The sequence below is a fragment of the Molossus molossus genome, unplaced genomic scaffold (assembly GCF_014108415.1).
Source record: "Molossus molossus isolate mMolMol1 unplaced genomic scaffold, mMolMol1.p scaffold_m16_p_17, whole genome shotgun sequence".
NCBI classification, from domain to species: Eukaryota; Metazoa; Chordata; class Mammalia; order Chiroptera; family Molossidae; genus Molossus; species Molossus molossus.
In genome coordinates, this window is record NW_023425352.1 from 26,903,513 (window position 1) to 26,926,437 (window position 22,925).

Consider the following 22,925-nt stretch of genomic DNA (forward strand, 5'->3'; position numbering starts at 1 on the left):
CTCTTGAGAATTTTTTATTCAAGATCTCACAGATTTAAACCATCAGCATCCTCACCTTACTATATAAGAAATAAATGTCTTTATTAAGGTCAAGCTTATGCAAACTCTAAATAAAAATCAAGGCACACCTCTCTTAGGGTGTTTTCACTATCTCCTGATCTTTTTCACATTTAGTTCTTTTGCCCCTGTCTCTGCCTTCAGAAAAAGATATGATGGTCCTGGTGGCCCTCTGACTTAGGTAATACATTTCATGTGGAAAGCCTCACCCAATGACTGGTCCCTTCCCTGAGGCTCTGCGTACTAAGGACTTGGGAGCCATTTCTGGGAGGCCCTTGTCCAGCTGTTTCCAAGGTAATCAGCTTGTGGATTTAGCTTTGCTTAAATATCTCAGAGGCCGTCTTTATTCCAAAGGAGAAGGAGCAAAGGTGAAATGTGTAATATCATGCTACTAGAAACTGTAAACTCACAGGAGTCTCTCTAATCCATCCCAGAGGCTGTTCTGCTTCATGTGACTCCTGCCTTGAACTTTTCTTTTGCACCCCTGCTCCCTCCGCCTGGTTCTCCGGCTCCAGTGTGTGTGTGGCAGAGAGCTGACTCCGCCCTTAGCAACCCCCTTGGTAAATGGCGCCTTTGTGAGAGATCATCTCCAGTGTTTTCTTTTTTTTTGTTAAATCCTCATCTGGATATTTTTCCATTGATTTTTAGATAGAGTGGAAGGGAGGGAACGAAAGAAAGAGAGAAACATCGATCTGTTGCCTCCCACACAAACTCAACCAGGATCTGAGATCAAACCTGCAACCCAGGTACATGCCCTTGTCTGCAAATGGAACTTGCGAGCCTTGGGTCTGTGAGCCGATGCTCTAACCACTGGGAAAAACTGACCAGGGACTCCATTGTTTTCTTTACCCAAGCTCTCTGATTACAGCCCTTGTCTGGGGCTGGGTCTCCTCAGAGCTGGAGGCACAATTGAGCACAGTAAAGGGCTGTGCAGCTCAGCCATGTCCGGTCTGAGCCCAGCTGAAGGAGTGTTTAGAAGCAAAATTGTTGTTACTGATTTGCTCCTGGAACATGCCGCCTTCCCTGTCTGCACCCCTTTATCTCAGGAATCTTTTCTGCAGCAGCCGAGGCCCTGCCATTCTCCTGCTTCCCATCTTGGGAAGACGGGCTGGTAGAGCCAAGACATGCATTAGGGGCAGCGGGGCTGGGTGCAAGGCATGAGGTCTTACCAGCAAGGAACGCATTCTGTTCCTGTCCTGTCCAGGCTGAAACTGACCCAGTGGGGCAAAGGGAGGCTCAGGGCACTTCCTGATTTTTTCTTAATCCTCACCTGATATTTTTCCATTTATCTTCAGATAGAGTGGGAGAGGGAGAGATGGAAGGAGGGAGGGAGGGAGGGGGGGGAGAGAGAGAGAGAGAGAGAGAGAGAAAGAGAGAGAGAGAGAGAGAGAGAAAGAGAGAGAGAGAGAGAAACATAGATGTGAGAGAGGCACATGGCCCTGACCAGGGCTGGAGACCAAACCCCAACTGAGGTATCTGCCCTTGACTGGAATCAAACCTGAGACTCTTCGGTCCGTGGGCTGATGCTTTAACCACTGAGCCAAACTGGCCAGGGCTTCTGTTGCCTTATGATCCTCCAGATGTACAAAGAATCATGTTGGGGACATAGGCACATGATGAAAGCTACTGGATTGAACATGTTAAAGCCAATACGATAAAATCCCCACCACCAGCAGTGACCTTGCCCCCTCTGGACCTGCACAGCTGTGGGTCATGCTTTCCTCAGTCACTGCATGCGAATCACTGTGCACTGTGCGTACGTACACGCTTCCCTGGTTACCGCCCCTCCCTCAGTCAGGAAGCATGTATTATCCACAGTGCTGTACACGGCAGGTGCTCAACTGTTTCTTTCATTTGAGAGTACCAGAAAATGAGAAGTAATCCTAGACTTTGTGGTGTGAAATAGTTTGTAGCCATTCCAGTGCAAAGACTTTACTTTCCCGCTAGGTGGTAGTGAGACATCTGTTAGATGTCCCGAGGGTGGGACGTCTCAGGGTGGTGCTTCCTCCGCCGCTCTGGGCTGCTTTCTCTCTCATGTCTGTACATTTGCTTGTCCTAGTCCTGCTGCCTGAGTTGTCCTCCTTTCTCAACTTGGGAGATGCCCAGATTCCTGCACAAGTCCAAACACCTCCATATCCATGTATTCATTAGTTTGCTTCTCATGAGTGCACGTTCACACATTCACATGTTCGACAGTGTTTCTCGAACCCCTCGTGTGTGGGGAGAGCTGGGTAGTAAACATAAGTACCATGTAACTAAATACAGAAGTGCCGACTGTGGCAGTGCCATGGAGGGAAAGGAAATGGTACCCTGAGGGGCAGCTATGGAGGTGGAGAATGGGGGGTATCTTAGCAAGTCATGGTACCCACTGCACCCCCCCCCCCATGAACTCCTTCTGTAGGCTGATTCCTGCACGGCAGAGTGTGGGTGCTGGCCAGGAGTACTGCACGGGGCGCTTGTCTGCGTGAGAAAGCCATAAAACTCAACTGGCTGCTTCTCCTAACTCTTTCATTCTCAGCTCCTTCTTTTTAAAAATAATTTTTCTTTATTGATTTTAGAGAGAGGAGGAGATAGAAACATCGATGAGAGAGAGAAACATCAATTGGCCACCATCCACATGCCCCCCCCCCCCCCCCCCCCCCCGCCGACTAGGGATCAGGTCCACAACCTGGGCGTGTGCCCCGACCAGGAATCGAACCGGCGTCCTCTTGGTGCATGGTCGACGCTCAGCCAGTGAGCCACACTGGCCGGGCTCAGCCCTTCTCTTTCATTGCCAGTCACTCCTTAGCCCCTTTAAGGTCTGCCTGCCATTCTCCTCTCTGTCTCTGCCTCTGTTTTTCATCTACTCCAACTCCCCTCACCCCTTTCTCCCCTCTCTTTCTTTCTGTATCTCTCTCTCTCTCTCTCTCCTTTCTATTACTCGGGCATGGGGAGGTTGGACTTTCTCAATGACATGGTCAATCACAGCATCCATGCCAGTCAGGTTTTAAGTTACCTTCAAAGGGGTGATCATGCTGCTCCTGCCTCTGAGGCTCTTTTTTTGGCCACAAAAATACTTACTGGGGGAAAAAAAAATTTGGCCTGCTTTCAGGGTTTGAGAGCCTTTCCAGAAGCATAGTCTCTCAGTATCTGACATTTTACTGTATTATATACCCAGATGAGGTTTTATATTAAATTAACAACACATAATCTGGATGGAGTTTCTACTGCAGCTAAGTAATCTAGATTTATGTCCCATGAGGAATATTATATGGGCTTCTTTGCAAATTCATTATTGCTCTGGACTGATTCCCTAATTAAGTGCCTGCCGGCCTTTCTCTCATCTGCTCAAGCGTCCTTCTCCCCAGGAAAGGGCTCTTGCTGGCTGACTTCTTAAGTAAAGCACAGTGTCATTCTGCAGCTGCCTCTTCCCACAGGGGACTCGGCCCCGGAGTCTCCTTGTTTTATTTTTCTCTCTCCGCTGAAATGAAAGAACTTTGCACTTTCTCCTTAGACCAGCAGGTTTCGGCGCGTTTCAGTTTATTTTTAACTGACAATTGGTGAAGGTTAAGCACTTGGAATCTGAAGTACAAACCCTGAGCACCCAGGACGCAGGGTTTACTGTGCTGCTTTCCTTTGCAGAACGCCCTTCGTCCCTGCACCTCCAGAGCTTTGTGTTAGTCACTCACGTGTTACTTACTGTATGCCTGGGTTGTACGTACACATAGGGTTGTCACATTTAGAGTTTGAGAGGGTCTTATCGCTCATTAACTCCAACAACCAGGTTCTTTTTTAAAATTTAATTTATTGATTTTTTAGAGAGAGAGGAAGGGAGAGACAGAGATAGAAACATCGATGAGAGGGAACATCAATTGGCCGCCCCCTGCGTGCCCCCCCGCCCTGGGGATTTGGCTCACAACCTGGGCATGTGCCCTGACCAGGAATCGAACCGGTGACCTAATGGGTCGACACTCAACCACTGAGCCACACTGGCCGGACGCTTTTTCTTTTCTTTATTATTACAAAGGTAGTATCTGCTACTACTAGGATTTACTGCCTGAGGAAGGTATGGCAATCATGTTTTAGAAATAATTTCATGTCCCAAAGTCAGCTGGTATTGAGTGCCTGGGGCTGTGTTGAGAAGAATTCCGAGGCCAGGAACAAGGCCGTGATTGATTAGCAGTGTTCGCCCTGAGTATAGAATAGGGACCTGGAGGCCAGTGCATGGCTTTGCTGTTCCTGGTCTAATTCAAAGATATATATGTTCAATTCAGGATGAAAAGAATCATTTTGTTTAAAATAGAAAAGAAGATAAAATCACTTTTAGGGAACTTCATTTTAGGCAGTAACATTCAGCGGCTGAGAAAGCCCAGTGCCTGTCAGGCCAGGCTGCCGAGTCCTGTGTGCACACGATGGTCTTGCTCGAGTTGCGTGTGCCCTGATCCCTGTGCCCTGCTCCCAGGCTGAAGGGTGATATTTGATCTTGTCTGTGGTAAACAGAGTAACGTCCCTGAATCTGTGACTATGCAGGTTACGTGGCAAAGGGGAATGAGAGTGGCAGGTGGAATTCAGTTTGCTAATCACCCAGCCTTAAGATAAAGGGAATGTCCTGGATTGCCGGGGTGGGCCCAGTGTAATCACAAGGGTCCTTAGAAGCAGCAGAAGGAATCAGAGATGGCACCATGAGGAGGACTCAGTTCAGCTAAGCTTTCTGCCCGACATGGCTGGCTTTGAAGTTGGAGGAAGAGGGCCTGGTGCCAAGGAAGGAAGGCAGCCTGTAGAAGCTGGAAAGGCCAAGGAGACAGATGTTCCCCCAGAGCTCCTGGGAAGGATGTAGTCCTGCCAAAACCTCGAGTTAGCCCAGTGAGACCCATTGCAGACTCCTGAACTGTAGAACTGTAAGATAACATATTTATGTTGTTTGAAGCCACTAAGCTTGTGGTAATTTGTTACAGCAGCAAGAAACCAATACATTATCTAGGTTACCTCAATATAATGTTAATGATAATGATTACTATTTAGTGCCTGGCACTGTTGCTAAGGATTTTATAAGCATTGTCTCAGTGGGCACATACAGTCTTCCTATGAGGTGGGTGCTCTTATTTATCCCCACTTTCAGATGGAGATGTGGAGGCTCAGTGACATCAGGTAACTTGCCCAAGGATGCAGAGCTAGTGAGAGTCAGAGCCAGGCCTTGAACCTAGGTCTCCAGGATGCCAAGGTCTGTGTCTCATTCACAACCCTTTTGGACCACGGATTCAAAAGCATTTGCATTTGAAAGAAAGGGCTTAATTTTGAAATCTATAACCATGGCATTGTATATAACAGAAAAAAAAAAAAAAAAAAGGAATCAAGCCCTAGCCAGTTTGGCTCAGCGGTTGAGCATCGGCCTGCGGACCAGAGAGTCCCCAGTTCAGTTCCCACAACTGGGCACGTACCACAAAAAAAAAAAGGAATCAGGAACAACAAAAAGTAGATAAATTGTGGTTTATTTAGACACTGGAACATTATACAATAGTTGGAAAGAATGTATCAGAGCCACTTCTGTCAAAATCATAGTAATAGCATCTCAGAAACATAATGAGAACTCAATTTTTAGGTCACACGTGTAATTAGTTATTTATAAGGAGGACACACATTGACCTTTGGCTTTCACTGTTAAGCATAAACCCATGGAAATCAAAACTGTATATAAACCATTCTGTTACCACAGCAGATTCTGCTTAAACCTGATTAACCAATGGTGCCCTATTACTCTATGACTCTGAAGTGTGTGTTTTGGGAGCAACATTTCACTCCTGTGTTAAAAGGAGAGTTTTGATATTCCCAAGACTTTGTACTCACTATGTCATAACACACAATTACTGGAGACTTACTTGCTTAAGCAAAATATGTAGTTTGAAGTTGAATAATATAGTCTGAGAAAAAATGGTTTGAATTTCATTATTATTTATTTATTTATTTTTATCCTCACCCGAGGACATTTTTCCATTTTTTGTTCAGATAGAGTGGGAGGGAGAGAGAGAGAAACATTGACATGAGAGACACATTGAGTGGTTGCCACCCACTCAACCCAACCAGGGCCGGAGACAAACTGCAACCGAGGCGTGTGCCCTTAGCGGGAACCGAACCTGGGTCTCTCTGGACCGCAGGTCAACGCTCTAACCGCTGAGCCAAACCGGCCAGGGCTGAATTTCATTATTATACACAGATATACTGTTTCCTTACTACTTTGATCTTTGGGGACCAGTTAAATACAATCTGGTGGATTTGTATGAGGAATTCTATGTTTATATCACATTTCCCAAGAATATAAAGTCACCAGATTGTATGTATACCCTTCAACTTCAAACTATATTTATACCTTTTGAGTCTTGTGGTCCAGGAAAGGGCCTGAAAGTTGTAAATGTTGTTCTCCTTTATCCCCCACACTTATTCTGTGATCTTATTGAGTGGATGGATGGACGGATGGATAAGTATAATGGATGGAAGAGTGAATTCTTGAATCTCTTGGTTCAAGATCTTTTGATTTGTTAAACCTTGTCTACCCATGTGAAAAATCTTCTTGCTTGTGTGGAAGAACAACTTATAACCTCTTAGTCTCCTTTTCCCTCTAGATGTCGAAATGCTTCAGGCCAGTTCATCTAACACAATCTCTGGGGAAGGTTTCTCTCGGACCACTAAGGACTCTATGATCCGCAAGTTTTTAGAAGGTAAGTTGTAGCTGTGAGAGGGGAAGAAAAGAAGAGAGAGAGAAACAAATGTGAGACACTGCCTGGTTCCATCTGAGGGTTGCCCCACGCAAGGAGTGGGCTCCATGTACGTGGCATATGGGTGACTGAAGGCACTCTCTCCCATGAGCTCCCCCTTCCGTCTGTTCCAGGGAGGCCGGAAATTCCCCCCACCACCGTCATTCATTTAGATAACCAAGTTGCCTTCAGCAAGACCTTTTTTTTTTTTTGATATTTTGTTCAGATAGAGTGGGAGAGAGAGAGAGAGAGACATCAATGTAAAAGGGACACATCAAATGGTTGCCACCCTCACAACCCAACCAGGGCTGGGGACAAACTGCAACCGAGGTACATGCCCTTAGCAGGAACCGAACCCGGGTCTCTCTGGACCGCAGGCCGACGCTCTAACTGCTGAGCCAAACCGGCCAGGGCAAGACCTTTTTTTTAATGCACATGTTTATTTTTATTTAACCAAAATTTATTGAGTACCCACCGTGAGCAAAGCATTCTTGTGGATGTTGGGCTGGGGGACATAAGGAAAAACAAGATGTGATTAGTGCTTCAGGAGACTTCACCCCTGGTGAGGGAGGAGAGTACAGGGGAACATACACCACTGGTGTTAAGTTGAGGCTGTATAGCAGAGTGGCTAAGAGCACAGCCTCAATTCCTCCTTCAGTTAGCAGGAAAACCTTAGACAAGCTAGTCAACTCCACTGGATCTCAGTTTCCCCAGCTGTAAAATGAGATGACTGTTGTGAGAATTAAATGAGTTATTGTACAAAAGGCCTCAGAGCAGGGCCAGATAGAACAAGTAATAAAGGTTTATTATTGTTAATATTGTTCTTATTATTGAAGATGTTAAAGGTGGTGTTATATCATAGGAGTAATTCCTTAGCTCTGTTCAATCATTTATAATTTATGGTGGGGTCTATTGATCAAATAGGTAAGAAGCGGATAGGACTCAGGATGGGAAAAGTCGTTTTGACAGTGAAGAGCAAAGGGAGTTGTAAACATCAGTGGACAAATCACAGGGAAGCCGCCCTGGCCAGTTCGGCTCAGCAGTTAGAGCATCGGCCTGTGGTCCGGAGAGACCCGGGTTCGGTTCCCACTAAGGGCACATACTTCGGTTTGGCTCAGCGGTTAGAGCGTCGGCCTGCGGTCCGGAGAGACCCGGGTTCGGTTCCCGCTAAGGGCACGTACTTCGGTTGCAGTTTGTCCCCGGCCCTGGTTGGTTGTGCGGGTGGCAGCCACTCGATGTGTCCCTTTCACATCGATGTTTCTCTCTCTCTCTCTCTCTTCCTCTCTCTCCCTCCCACTCTATCTGTACAAAAAATGGAGAAATGTCCTCGGGTGAGGATTAAAAAAAAAAAAAAAAAAAAAATAAGGGCACATACTTCGGTTGCAGTTTGTCCCCGGCCCTGGTTGGTCGTGCGGGTGGCAGCCACTCGATGTGTCCCTTTCACGTCAATGTTTCTCTCTCTCCCTTCCTGTCTCTCCCTCCCACTCTATCTGTACAAAAAATGGAAAAATATCCTCGGGTGAGGATTAAAAAAAAAAAAAAAAATCACAGGGAAGCCAAGAGCAGTCTCCCCCCCAGCTCAGAAGATGCTATTAAAAACTCCTAATAAATACTAGGTTAGAAATCCCATAGGAAGAAGACCCAAACTTGATTCATCTCTGTAGCTCCAGCAGACATTTAATAAAGATTTGTTGGCTGAGTGGTGCTAGGGAGAAGGAAGGGAGAGGAAAGCACCTACTATGCGTATACACTGAGCTGGGTACTTTCCCTTTATTATCTCATTTTGTCCTCACAGTACTCCTGCGAGTAGTCCTCAGAGGGAGATCAGGCTCAGGGAGGTTATATAACATGCTCAGGGTCACACAGCTCTCGGGTATGAGATGCAGATGGCATACAAGTCTGCTGAGATTCCTGAAGCCAAGAGGCTGTTGTATTCAGCTCCAAGCACAGAGCATGTCAGCCTGTCACTAGGAAGGAGCCAGAGCAAATTGGAGGGAAAATCCAGGGACAGAGGGTGGGGGGCAAGCTTCAGTCCTAAATCTTTTGGTCGATGGGGAGCAGAGTGGCAACAAAGGTTGCAAGAGAAGCAGTAGAACGTGCTGGTTAAGAGCGCAAGGTCTGGAACCGGCTTTCTTGGGCCCGATCTGGCCCTGAGTGACTCTGAGCAAGTTTACATCTCCAAGGCCACAGGTTCTTTGTTTGTAAAATGAGAATAATGATTGTAGTTACTCCACAATGTTGTTATACAATCAAAGGAAATAATGTGGGTAATATAGTTGGAACAGCACTGGGCACAGAGAAGTCCTCAGTTCTCAGGTGGAGTTTGCTACAGTCTTTTTGATGTTGAAGACAAGGGTGCTGGAGCTGTTGGTGGTGAGGCCTCCGGGCCACCCTCGCAGTGCTGCCCAGGCCCAGGGGTTGGTTCAAAGTGTCCTTGGGCTTTGGGGCTGTGCTCCCTTTTCCCTAGTTCTAATGTGATGAATAACAGATTCTCGGCAGTAAAATCGAGATGGTAGAGCCTAGAGCTCACTTCCTTCTGCTTCATTGTTTTCTCAGTTGCTTTGCAAGGGGTTCTCAGCCACTCTTCTCAGTCACTTTGCTATGCTTCTAGGCAACAACATGGACATGGCCAGTTTGGAGAAGGAGCCGTACCCTCTGGATCCACAAGATGTTTATCACACAGTGGAAGACGATGAGGCCTTTTCCGTGGACCTGGCCAGCAGGCCCCCTGTCCCAGTGCCCAGGCCAGAGGCCGGTGCTTCTGGCACTCACCAGCCACCCGACAATGAACCATACATTTCTAAAGGCAAGTGTGGCAGGAATGATGCCTAGTGGGGCAGTCAGAGCTTCTCAGCAGGAAGTCCCTGGATCCTCTAGCTTCTGAACCACCATCACGCAGATGGTCTGAGTGGTCTCCAGCTAGCCCAGGGGACAGGGTCAGAGCTTGGGGCAGATTCCAGAACTAGACTAGGGGCAATGATCGGATTCAGTCTGGCCTCCCTGGAGCATTCATTCACAGAGGTAATCAAGATTTCCCTCTTCTCCACATGATAAGAACCCTGCTAAATTTTTATCTCCTAAACTCTTATTATTATTATTCATTTTTAATAGCTAACATTTATTGAAATATACCAAGAGTGCTCTATCCGGAACATGTCATTTAACCTTTACAATAATCTATTAGGTAAGGACCATTACCATCCCCATTTTACAGATGAGGAAAATGGAGACTCACAGAGGTCACTTGGTTCCCATATAGCAGAGCCAGGATTTGAACTCAGGGAGACTGTCTTCACAGACTTTCAGCCAGCAGATGCTGTGACATCAGATGCTGATAGCATTGTCAGTTTCCCTGTCTTTCGGGACATGATCGTATTAATAAGATTATAAGCACAGTAAGAGTAAAAGAACTGCCAGATCTGTGCACCTGAACTTTATTCCATTTTTAATGGTATAAGCAGGTTGTGGAATGGGTGTTAAAGGGAGATCATAAATTGGGGAAGGTAGTCAACCAGAGCCCCAGGTGATTGGGCTGGGGTTGTCAGATACAGTACAGGATGCCCAGTTAAGTGTGAATTTTAGACCAACAACAAATAATTGTTATTGTAAATGTGTCCCAAGTATTGTACCCTTTTTTTTTTTTTTTTTTTTTGAGGCTTTAGTTTTGGTCTGTAATCTGGAAACCCTAAATGGGTAGAAATACAGGGAGAGAGATTCCACATTGCCAAGTATTGTCAGTGCTCCTGGTTTGCCGTCCCCTTGGGAAACACCTCCTTTGGTGTGTGTCACAGACACTATTAGTGCCCTTCCCACATCCTCTTAGTCCTTTACATTTCTGGGCACTGGCTGGATCCTGCCTGTCAGCCTGTGTCTCTAGCCTGATAGCTTCCTTTGGCAGCCAGAGCCTCCTCTGACCCCTTGCAGGACAGGCTGGAAGAGTTGGGGGGTTAACCCCCCCTGGACACAGCCCTCAACCAGTGACTGACGGGGATTGGTGGATAAGCATCCCAGCTTACTTGCCTCTTTCCTGGGAGGACTCTGAGGTACATCCTCAACATTGCTCCCCAGCTTGCCCACCATGGTAACTTACTGGACAACCCACGTTTACTGCTGTTCCCTGTCTCACCTCCGTCACCTCCCACATAGACTGTTTACACTTGGGTCCTTGTCCCCGGGTCTGCATCTGAGGGAACCCCAATGAAGGAGCCTGCAAATATGCCTAAATGGCAGAGGGGTGAAGGAGAGGGTGTTGATGGCACAGCTCATTGCGGGGAGGCAGTTGGGACAGGGGCACAGGTGATTCCTAAGGAGCCCTGATGGACTTGCTAAGAAACTGTGGGAAAGCGAAGGAAAGGAGAGAGGCAGGGGAGGACATAAGGGTAGTGGTTTGGAAGCCTGAAAACCTGAGTTCGTGTCCAAGCTCTTGCATTTTCCACCTGCACAGCATGGTACATTGGGTAAATCATTTCACCCTCTTTAGCTTCCTCATCTGTAAAATGGGTATCATAATAGTATGTGCATGCACTGATGCATATATCATAAGAACACTCTCCCACAGCCTTATTGTATGGGTCCGATGAAATAATACCTGGGGAACTACTTTGCAATCTGTAAAGCACTGCACTGGCATAATTTGTGTTAACTAACATGCCACAGTATTGCTGTCCTGTTGGCATCAATCTCAAGGTTTAGATGTGAGTAATGATAATCAAAGCTGCACCTGAGAACTTACATGTGCCAGGCACTTTTCTAAGTACTTTCCACGTATTAACTCACGTAATCCCCACAACAACCCAGTGAGGAACGTACTATTATTGTCCTCCTTCTACAGATGGCAGAATTGAGGCCGGGGGAGGTCGAGCCTCTTGTTTAAGATCATATGGCTCCTAAGTGTCAGAGTCAGGATTTGAATCCGGGGAGTCCTGTGAGAGCCCAGGGAGCCTTAACCACGCTGCAGACCTACCAGTACGTGGACATTTGTCACTTCTCAGTGCTCCCTATTAGCCTTTATGGGTCTGCCACTCATGAGTGCCTGCATCTAAGTCCCTCTGGAGCTGTGCACACATGGTCTCTGTGCCACCTCTCCCAGCTCTGTCTGCAGCACTCGCTGACCTGTTAAGTGGCGCTTGCTTTTATGTTCAAGCTTCAAGGTGTTCCCCGGCTAGCTTCAGGCATTTGGGGATCCACTACACGTTCACATCACCCTCCTCTTGAATGACCTGGCTTTGTCTTTCTGGGTTTGCCACCTTGTCTGTTGGGTCTGTCTTCAGCTCACAATCCCTGCGGCTTCTGCTCATTAGTTGCTGCTCTGAGAGTTTTGATTTGTAGAACGGCATACAGTGGTCCAAGGTGTGAGATCATTATGATTATTAATTTTGTACAGGGTTTTGAGTAAATGCAATTTTGAGTAAATGTATAAGACCTTTAGAAAGAGATCTGATTTGTCTTTTACCTAGAATACTGTTTATCTCACAGTTTTTGCAGAAAAAAGACAAGAGCGGCCTGGGAATTTCTATGTCTCCTCAGACAGCATCAGAAAAGGTAAGCCCGTTGTCCTCAGCCTCCTTTTGTCTGACTGGACTTCCAGGGGGTAGGAGGGTTCTTGTTTCAGTGATTTCCAGTTGTCACAACAACTCCTTAGTTAGCACTGGAAGACAGAGAGGTCCAAGCGATACCTTGGGTGGAGCTGTCTGAGAATCCTGTACTGATGGGAAAGGAAAAGGAGAAGAGATTAGGGTGCCCACGAATATTGCAAAATTGATTATACCAGGGATATTAATACTCTGGAAAATGTCTGTAACAGCAGGCAAAAGTACTATCTGAACATTGAGATTGACCAGTACCCAGTCTTGACCCAATGATACAGTCCCACCATGCTACTTACATACCCTGTCTATCCTAGCTAAACTAGACATTACCTCAACTCTTATTTAAGAGACACTTTGCTTGCCATTGGGTAACATTTTTCTTTTTTTCAAAAGACTTTTCAAGGGGTTGACTTCACATTTCCCTCAAATTTCCAAACAGAGAACTATGAATTTGTAATGTGGAGGAAGGGTTGGCATAACCCAAGGAGAGCCAGTTGGGCCAGCACCTAGTATACACCTGGTGACATTGGACCTGGGTTGTGATTCCATTGGCGTTCCAGTCTCCTCCGGCATTTCTGGCCCATGGTTCCACCATCCTGCTCCACGCTGCTCGGAGGCAGGGAGGATGGAACTGGGAGTGTGGGGAAGCATCCTGGCTAGACTTCCCTGTGTATTCTCTTCTGGGAGTGGATTTTAGTCTAAAGCAGTGGTTCTCAACTGGGGATGCTTTCTCCACCCCTACCCATCCAGGACATTTGGCAATGTCCGGGACATTTTTGGTTGTGACAGCTGAGGAAGGGGGAATTACTGGCATCTAATGGGTGGGGGTCAGGGATGATGCTAAGCATCCTGTAGTGCACAGGACGGTCCCCCAACAACAAAGAATTCATCCAGTGCAAATGTCCACAGTGCCTAGGTGGAGAGATGCTGGTCTACAGGCCTCTCCGGCTTGAGGGGTTTTATTAACTCGTCAGCAGATTTCAGACCTCCCTAAAATGTTGTGGCCTTGTCTACCTTAATGGAACAGGCTTTGAAAGTATTAGCTGCTTCCCGCACTCTGATTCCGTATCATCTGCCCCATTCTTGGTTCTACATGTAATTGTTCTTTTGAGACTCGTCCTCTTGAGCCCACGACCAGCCTTGTTAACCCCACTCATGCAGTCGATTCCCCAGTGGGGGAGCTGTCAAGCTCAGTTTTGCCCTCCTTTCCAGAGCCTCCCGTCAGACCGTGGAGAGACAGGCCCCAGTCAAGTATATACGACCCTTTTGCTGGGATGAAAACACCAGGCCAGCGGCAGCTCATTACGCTCCAGGAGCAGGTGAAGCTGGGCATTGTCAACGTGGACGAAGCTGTGCTCCACTTCAAAGAGTGGCAGCTCAACCAGAAGAAGCGGTCGGAATCCTTTCGCTTCCAGCAGGTAACTGGCTCCGGACAGAGCGTGTTTCATGTCTGTTTCTCCTGTTGGGTCTGCAGCTGTCTTTTGTATGGCTAAACTGAGCACCTGTGGCCGGGCCTGTGAATGTTGTGCGAGTGTCATTGTGAGTAAGTGCATGTGCATATCTGTCACCTGCAGTCTGTGACCACCACGGCTCCCTGGCTGAAAGCTGGATGGCTTTTCTGGTGGTTGCGAGGCTAGGGATCAGGAGCAAAGACGCCGTGGTAAACCCCAGTTCTGCGGCTGCTGCTTCCCTCTGTAAGTGGCCCCATGCTTCTCCTTTCCAGCTTTCTTCTTCTCAGAGACCCTGTCTCTTCTCCTCGTGGTCAGACTCCCACAGAACCATCACACTTTGGAACTCAAAGAGAACTTGGAAAGCTCCCAAGAAATATGATTAAATGAACAAAACAAGTCATAGATATAAAACCAGCCCTGGCTGGTTTGGCTCAGCGGTTAGAGCGCCGGCCTGCGGTCCGGAGAGACCCGGGTGCGATTCACGCTAGGGGCATGTACTTAGGTTGCAGTTTGTCCCCGGCCCTGGTAGGTCATGCAGGTGGCAACCACTCGATGTGTCCCTTTCGCGTCGATGTTTCTCTCTCTCTCTCTCTCTTCCTCTCTCTCTCTCTTCCTCTCTCTCCCTCCCACTCTATCTGTACAAGAAATGGAAAAATGTCCTTGGGTGAGGATAAAAAAAAACAAAAAAACAAATAAAACCACCCAAGTTAAAACGTACACACACACACACACACACACACACACACACACACACACACACCTTCCAGTATTTTCCTGCTGTTTCCTGGACCAAGCCCAGTCTCTCAGTTACAGTCACAGCCCAACACACCTTTGCATTCTGGCCTCTTGACTGTGAACTTTCTGCATAGCTGGATGTTAGTCCCTGGGGCATTGTCCCTAGAATGCTCAGACACTTCACTTCCAGGTGGTTGTCATTTATTGACTAAAATAGCAACAAATTTCTACCCTCACATAACTATTCAACATTTATTGATTGACTGTAATAGACCAGACTGCAGGATTACAGAAAGATATAAGACCTGGTCTCACCCTTCAAGAGTTCACAGTACTCTGAAGAGCTCATGTACATGCGCACACACACACACACACACACACACACACACACACACATTGAGAGAGAGAGAGCGCACGCATAACCCAGTACCAGACGACATGGGCGATTACTAAAGACTTGAGCAGTGTGGGGAGGTTTTAGGGCAGCGGTTCTAAACCTGTGGGTTGCAACCCCTTTGGGGGTCAAACAACCCTTTCACGGAGTTGCCTAAGACATAACAGTTGGGGTCACCACAACATGAGGAACTGTATTAAAAGTGTCACGACATTAGGAAGGTTGAGGACCACTGCTTTAGGAGAAGATGAGCCTTGACCCAGGCCTGCAGCAGAGTTACAGAGAGCAATCAATGTCCTTCAAGGTCAGGTGAATCGTGGAAGCACACAATCTCGGAGGCAGAAATGTACATGGAGTGTTCGTGAGCAGGTAACAGACTGGCTTGGCTAAGGGGCACACAAGGAGGAAGGCAGTGGGTCATAAGGCTGGGGAGGAGCTAGGGACCAGGGGGAGAGGAGATACTTTGTTGTAGACAGGGTGTCTCTCTCATCTCTCTAGGCACAACTTCTAAGAATACTTGGATTTCTCTGGGGGCGGATTGCAAACACACTCAGTCTCATTTGCATGTTGGAGACGTTATTGCAATCTGATGTATCGTACAAACAGCATAAATTCAGAAAGAAATTCTAATGCCTAGAAGGTATAATTCTGATGCATACTTTAAAAACAAATTTTTTTCTAGGAAAATCTTAAACGGCTAAGAGATAGCATCACCCGAAGACAGAGAGAGAAGCAAAAATCAGGAAAGCAGACAGGTATGTGGCTTCCTGGGGGTGAGGGACTTTGCTGTGATCTGTTGTCCTAGACTCTCCTTTCTGCTGGGGCCTGAGTGGGTGGACAGCATCTGTCACCCTGTGTACCTATTGTGCTCCCCCCACTAGACTGTGAGATCCTTTTGGTCGACGGCTTTGTCTTTCTAGTTCTGGATGTTTAGTACTGGGAACGTAAGACATGTGAGCAAGTGAATAAATGAAGGGCTTGAACTCTGTATCCCTAACCCTCTCCCACAAAGAGGATGGTAATGCTTTCTTCCCAGGCGCCAATTCTCCCTTGGGCATTTAGGAAGATGTGTTTTTGAGCAGAGAAAGGGGAAAATCCCATTTGCATGGAATCTGTTTTGATTCAAGCAGGGAATTCTGTCATCGCTGTCCCCACCACACACTGCTTCAGAAGAAAAGGACCTAAGCATTGCAGGGCTCCTGGCATGTGTCGTGGGGATCCAGTAGCAGACCCACGAATTCCAGTTGTGCACACAGACCAGGTCCCTCTGTTCTCCTTGACCCATCCTCCCCCATGTGGCACCACCACCCATGCAAGCAGTGGGCATTTGTTCACACTGCATATTCCCACCGAGGACCTGAGGCATGGTGGGTCTCTACGGTTTACACTGGCCAGCCTTATACCAAGAGGAGCTGGGAAAAAATGCTTTCGGGGGCTCTTAGGTCTTGAAAGGAGCCTCATTACATAACGAGTTAAGTCTGTGTATAAGTTCTGTAGTCTGTCTCCAGCTGCCATCAACAGCCCGATTTACATGAACGTGGTAAGGCTGGTAACACCCGTTTTCAAACAGGACATCTTTCTGCCACAAAACCCTCGCTCATGCCTCTCTCCACCCACCTGTAGGAAAATTCCTGGGCTGGCAGCCCCTTCACAGTGAAGCCTTCGTGGAGCACCCCAGGCCACCATGTTCCGTCCTCACTTGAGCATCTGTGGGATTACTGTCTTTCCATTCATCTGGTACTTCCTTTTTGCTGCCTGTGATTGCTGTTACTTATTCCTTCATTCAAACTGTCAGCAATTCCAAATGCAACTTAAACCTGCTCATTTCTGACCATCTCCCACGGCACAGTTGCAGCCAAACCGCCGTCACCTTTTAATGCATGTCCCCATGTCCGTTCTTTCTCCTCTGCAGTTAATTCTACGAGCTGTAGCCAAAGACCTTGTAAAAATAAGCAATCAGATCATGCCACTCCCTTGCTCAAAACCTCCAGGGGCTCTTGTCCCACCCAGAGGGAAGTCATACTCCTCACTGTGGCCTCCAAGGTCCTACATGATCTGACCCTAGAGCTCATCCCCTACCCCACCCCCCACCCCCCAATTCACAGTGGACTCCTTTCTGTTGTTCTATCAAGCCAAGAGCATTCTCTTTGGGGCCTTTGCACTTCTTTTCCCACATCTTCACTGGGTGGTTCTTTCCATCCTTCAGCGCTTGGCTGTAAGTTCTCAGAGGACCCTTCTCTGCCAGTCTCTTCAGAGTGGCCTTCACCACTCACTTCCGGTGCCACTTCCTACCCTCTCTTCACACACCACAGACTGGAATTATCCTGCCTTCTTGTGATTATGTCCCCCCCACCCTACCCCTCATCTTTTGCAGGCTCTGTGAGGGTGAGAACTTGCTTTGTCTTGGCTGAATCCCTGTGTGTAGCACAGTATATTGATGGGGCTCAAGCTGTCTTGGTTGGAATGGTTGATTTCCGTAAAATGTTTGGTGACATCATTCATTCATTCCACAAATACTTATTGAGCACCCTGCCAAATACAGAGAGACCCATAACACATAATCGCCACCATCCCGTAGCTCACGAGTTGGCCTTTTATGTGTGTAGGTCTGGTTTTCCCAGCTAGAGCCTGTCCCACGGTGCCTAGCAGTGTTTTGCATTTGATACTAGCCTAGTGAATATTAGTGATTTTGATTACAGTCGGCCCTCGTTTATCACGGTTAATCAGTTCTAGACTCTACTGCGATAAATGAATTTCTGCAAAGTAGGATTCTTTATTTATATACAATTGTCCCTCGCCACTTCGCGCTTCCACTTCTGCGGCTTCACTCTATCGCATTTATTTTTTTATTTTTTCAAATAAAGAGGTTACACCCATCCCATGGCGGGGGTCAGAGAGGTCATTCTTCGATGTCTGCTCGAGTGACTGGATTTGAACTCTATGCTGCCACTAGTTACATTCACACTTGTCTGCTCTCCTGGTTGAGAGGGTGAAAAAGGAGAAAAGGAAGAAAAGTTGGTTCAAGGTCTGCAAGTCATCCTTGGCTTGGACAATAGGGCTCTAGGTAGTAAAAGGACTAAGGTGCCTTTTTTTTTAATCCTCACCTGAGGACATTCTTCCTTTTTTTTTTGTTCAGATAGAGTGGGAGGGAGAGAGAGGAAGAGAGAGAGAGAGAAACATCGACGTGAAAGGGACACATCGAGTGGCTGCCACCCGCACGACCAACCAGGGCCAGGAACAAACTGCAACCGAGGTACATGCCCTTAGCGGGAACCGAACCCGGGTCTCTCTGGACCATAGGCCGATGCTCTAACTGCTGAACCAAACCGGCTAGGGCACCTTTTTTTTTTTAATCCTTACCCGAGGACTTTTTTTCCATTTTTTAGTTCAGATAGAGTGGGAGGCTGAGAGAGAGAGAAAGAAACATTGACATAAAAAGGACACATCAAGTGGCTGCCTCCTGAATGACCCCAACAAGGGCCAGGGACGAATCGCAACAGAGGTACATGCTCTTGGCTGGAATTGAACCTGCAGCTCATTGGTCTGAGGGCCAATGCTCTAACCACTGAACAAACCAGCCAGGGCCTGAGGTGCTTTTTAAAACTAGAGCACATGAACTCAAATAAAGAAGCTTTGATTAAATGAAGCATTCAAGCCTTTAAATATAGGCAGCATCAAGAACGCTGCCATTTGGTGATGCTTGGCGGGGGCAGGGGTGGGGGCAGCTGGGCATTTAGACACCAGCCCCCGTGTCTTTGGTTGAGGCCTGATGGAGGGAGGCACTTGTAATCTGGCCACCAGAGAAAGCCTCAGCAGTTGGAAGTTGGACCCTGTGCTGGACGGACAGTGTGGCCCAAGGGCTTCAGAGCACCTGTCAAAGAGAAGGCATTATTTATGGCTGAGTAACTGTGATCTATTAGTTAACTCCATACAACTTGAATATATGTATATTTAGTGACATACTAACCTGTAATTGCCTATTCCGGGGATTTTCACACTGAGGTGCCGCTGTGCTGCTGTGTGCATGCTTGTTGGGGCAGAGGTTTGGAACTGGGGGTGGGGTGAGAGAAGGGGGAGCAGATTCAGATAGGGAAAGGGTTTGGGGCCACTTACTCGGCTCCAACCATTGCAGCTCCTTTAAAAAATGTGTTTTCTACACTGAGCTCCCATTTTCACTAGAGGAAAGAATTCTGCTTCACGAAAAACATCCGAAAACCTTTGGCACAGGATAACATTGATCTGTAGGAAAATTAAGGTTCACGGATGGCATTTCCATTTAAAGGACATTTTCCAGAAATGGAACCCACTCCAAGGGACTGCCTCTTCATTTAGAAACCTCAATTGCCTTAGAAAAGAAAAGCTGATCCTTTTTCTTTAAAGGTTATAGGTTAGCACACCAAGGATAATTAAAAAGTAAGAATCTGTTCATAATAACTCGCCAGTCTTTCTTCAGCCCCAGGGAGCTGTTTTGCTCTTATTGGGATGGAGCAGAGTGTTGATGGTGCAGGAAATCAGAGGAGGGCTGGTGGGGCTCCTGGCTTATTGAACGCCCCAGCCCCACAGAGAAGATGGCCAATATTTGTGTTCTGGGTGTGTCTGTGGCCAGTCTGGGGCAGGACCCAGAGCAGCGGGCTGGGTCCCAGGAACCCTGAGTTTTGATCTCTGCTTTCTCACGGAATCACTTTATAACCCAGGACAATTCCTTGAATTACTCTGTGCCTCAGTTTCCCCATCCGTGGTTATACTTGACTTATTTACTTAACGGAGAAGTAGTGACATTCAAAGGAAGTATAACATGTGTGAACGCACTTTGGGGAGAGTCTAGTGATGCTAACTAGTATCCCTGGCATTGTTCCTTTGTTCCAAGACTGTCAGGATTTTGTAGACATTTAGACTGGCTCTATTTGACTTTTTTGAACTTTCGAATCCCCTTTGTCCCCCTGTGTATTTTACTTTTCTTCCTCCTAGTACTGTTGTTGTTTAAATATTGTTCTTTAAAAAACATGCTAGGTCAAAGCTGAGAGGCAAAAAAGTACAACACCTGTTTGAACTCTCAGAATCCCCAGACTCACACCCGTGTGCGGGTACACCCTGCTCAGTCTCTGCCGGGGAGTTCCAAGCGTGGGTGGTGCTTTCTCCACTCAGTTGTAACCACGAGAGCCCAGGGAGGTGACAAGGTCTGTTACACGGAGACCTGGAAAAGCTGGTTTAGCTCTAGGATCATACATGGCACTTGAAACCGGAGTCTCCAGAATGAGGACAGCTTGTGCCTACACAAACCAGCAAAGCACCTTTTAATATTCTCTGTGCAGAATGTTTGCCATACACTTGGTCTGCCCTGTGCTCGCACCCACTCTTTCATATTGTTCTAGCTTGTCCTTGTATCCTGTTGGCAGACTTTTGCCTTTGGCAAGCAGAGTTACCTCTACTCCTAGACTCCCTGAACTTCCTGCTACGCCCATCCCATAGAAGAGGGGGTGGAGGAGGAAGTCGTACCTCAAAAGTAAGGGTCCACGCGTGTACACCTGAGCTACCCCTCTTCCCGGAGGGCCTGCCTCGCAGAGCCAGGGGAGCTCACTGGGCTTCACTCCCCCGGCTTGGGAGCTGGTGCGCCACCGCAGACGTTTTATTCTGCTCGTGATGCGGGAGTTGTTTTCTGGGCTAAGAACCAGGGTGGTAATCTAGGGAGGAATAAAGACCAACCACTGGGCATGGCTAAGCCTATAAAGAGATCAGGTCAATGCTTTGTAGGGCAAAGAAATAATCTTTCTGAATCTGTGGAGTCTAAAACCACCCATCAGTCTTGCAAGTCAGAAAACCTTTCACATTCCTGATGGGCCTCCTTTCGTGGCTGTCTGAGTCATTGTTATCAGTTGTGGACCACCCACCCGTCATCTGTTGTTTATTAAGGGATTGACAGGCAGTGTGAGTGGTGGTGGAGAGCCTGGACTTTGGAGCCTGGTTCGAATCCCAGCTGTCCCACTTACCAGCCCTATAATGAGGCCATACTGCCTCACTGCTCTGTGCCTTAGATTCTGCTGGGAATGATGACAGTACTGTTTATTTCATGGGGTTGGGAGGTTTTAAGGAGCTGAAAACATGGCTGTTCTTAGAACTCTGCCTGACACATAGGGTAACCTCTTATTAGGCGCAGTGATGTTCACCCCCCCTCCTCAGAAAGGGAGGGAACTCAGGCAGGTTGACTGAATGAGTCCCGTTCTGCAGGGGGGTGGCAGAGCCGGAGCCCCAGACCGATCCCTAATCAAACGTTCCTTCTTCTCCCCAGACAGAAGTATTTCCCTGCTCTCTCTCTTGTCCTCCACCCTCTCTTTTGTCCTCCAACAATTGTCACACAGGAGTCTGTGGAGTTTCAGTGCTAAATTGGGCAGTACCCCATCCTTCTCCCCCTTCTTTTCTCTCTCTTCTCCCTGCTCCTGTCCCCCCCCTCCTCCGGGCACCCTCCAGGGAGGCAGGCAGAGAGGGAGCAGCCATGCAGTGTGGTAAGTGGCAGTCCGGTGCTTTGAAGCTTATCCCTTTTCCCTGTAATTCCAGCCCTGGAGATCACTGTCCCCATTCGACACTCACAGAACCTGTCTGGCAAAGTGGAGATTGGAGTCTACGAGAGTGGCCCTAGGAAAAGCGTCTTCCCCCCACGGACGGAGCTCAGACGAGGAGACTGGAAGACGGACAGTACCTCTAGCACAGCAAGTGAGCAGGCTGACCAGGATGGGTGCCCTCACAGCTGGACTCCAGCTGGTGCCTCTGGGCCTTGGAAACATGCCGCTGTGAGCCCAGCGTACCTCAGATGGAGCCTGATTTGGGTTTGGGAGGCATAAGAAATGGGGAACATTTAACCTGTGAGTTTTGCCCTTTTTTTCAGGGTCCAAAGATCCATTACACAAAAATCTCCTGAAGCCAGATTACATGATAATTATTACTCTATCCCTTTTATAAATAGGAAAACCTAGTAATAATACTGTTTAACGCTTATTGAGCATTTACTACATGCTCAGTCTCTTCCATAGATTTTCTGATTTAGTCATCATAGTGACTGTATGGGAGGGGACTGGAGGTTCACTAAGTACCTTGCCCTTGGCTGAATAGCTCATAAGTGGCAGATCTGGGATTTGAACTCAGGCAGACTGGACCCAGGGCCAAGACTAACTGTTAACTCTTTTTGCTTCCTCAGCTGTGGTAAGGAGAGGGAAAGGGCACAAAGTCAGAAACATTAGAAAACAAAGGACTCAAACTTGAGAGTTCCAACACTGTAGGAGGAGGATTTGATTAGGAAATGCCTTCCTTTTGGCTTGTGAGTGTGAAGAGGAGTCTGATGGCAGCAGCAGTATGTGCTGACGTGTGGGCAGGAGCTGGGGCTGACTTCACCACCCGAGTAGATCCAGTTTCCTTTCTTTCACACAGTTCATGTTATCGAAACAGCTAGGAGCGCCATAAAAGAGCAAGAGACGAGCAGCGTTTCAGGGCTCACATCTCCTGAAATGTCAGGCATTGGATGTTGGAACAGGAAAGTCATGGAACCCAAGGGTTCTTAATCTTTTCTTCATCACAAACTCCTTTGAGGATCTAATGCATGTCCTGGATGTACTTTCCTGAAAAAATGCACACGCACTCATGTGTACACAGGCAGGCATACACACACACACACACACACACACACTTACACACTCACACATAAAATTCTACTCATCTGTGAACTTAGGTCACGAACCTCTGAACTAGTCTCCCTTCTTACTTTATAGATGGAGTATTTGTAACCCAGAAAGGGACAGCGCTTTGCCCAAGGTCACACAGCCAGTGAGTGGCATAATGGGAGTGGAATCCAGCCAGCTCGCCTCAGGTTAACATTCCTGCCACTATTACCTGTCAAAACAGACCCAAAGCACATCACACGACCACGCGGGAAGTCCGGACTGGACAGGGGAGAAACCATCCCCTGACATTCTGGGGCTGATAC

The 22,925-nt window shown here is 47.6% G+C and overlaps 1 protein-coding gene across 2 annotated transcripts in view; it reads left to right on the forward strand.

Moving 5' to 3' along the window:
• PIK3AP1 (phosphoinositide-3-kinase adaptor protein 1) overlaps positions 1-22,925 on the forward strand; it is a 99,552-nt gene that overhangs the window by 66,275 nt on the left and 10,352 nt on the right. For both annotated transcript variants that reach the window (XM_036265108.1, XM_036265109.1), the window contains 6 exons: positions 6,654-6,749; positions 9,397-9,591; positions 12,261-12,326; positions 13,586-13,791; positions 15,636-15,708; positions 21,506-21,661. In XM_036265108.1, the coding sequence (XP_036121001.1) occupies positions 6,654-6,749; positions 9,397-9,591; positions 12,261-12,326; positions 13,586-13,791; positions 15,636-15,708; positions 21,506-21,661 (792 nt within the window). The remainder of the gene's footprint in view (positions 1-6,653; positions 6,750-9,396; positions 9,592-12,260; positions 12,327-13,585; positions 13,792-15,635; positions 15,709-21,505; positions 21,662-22,925) is intronic.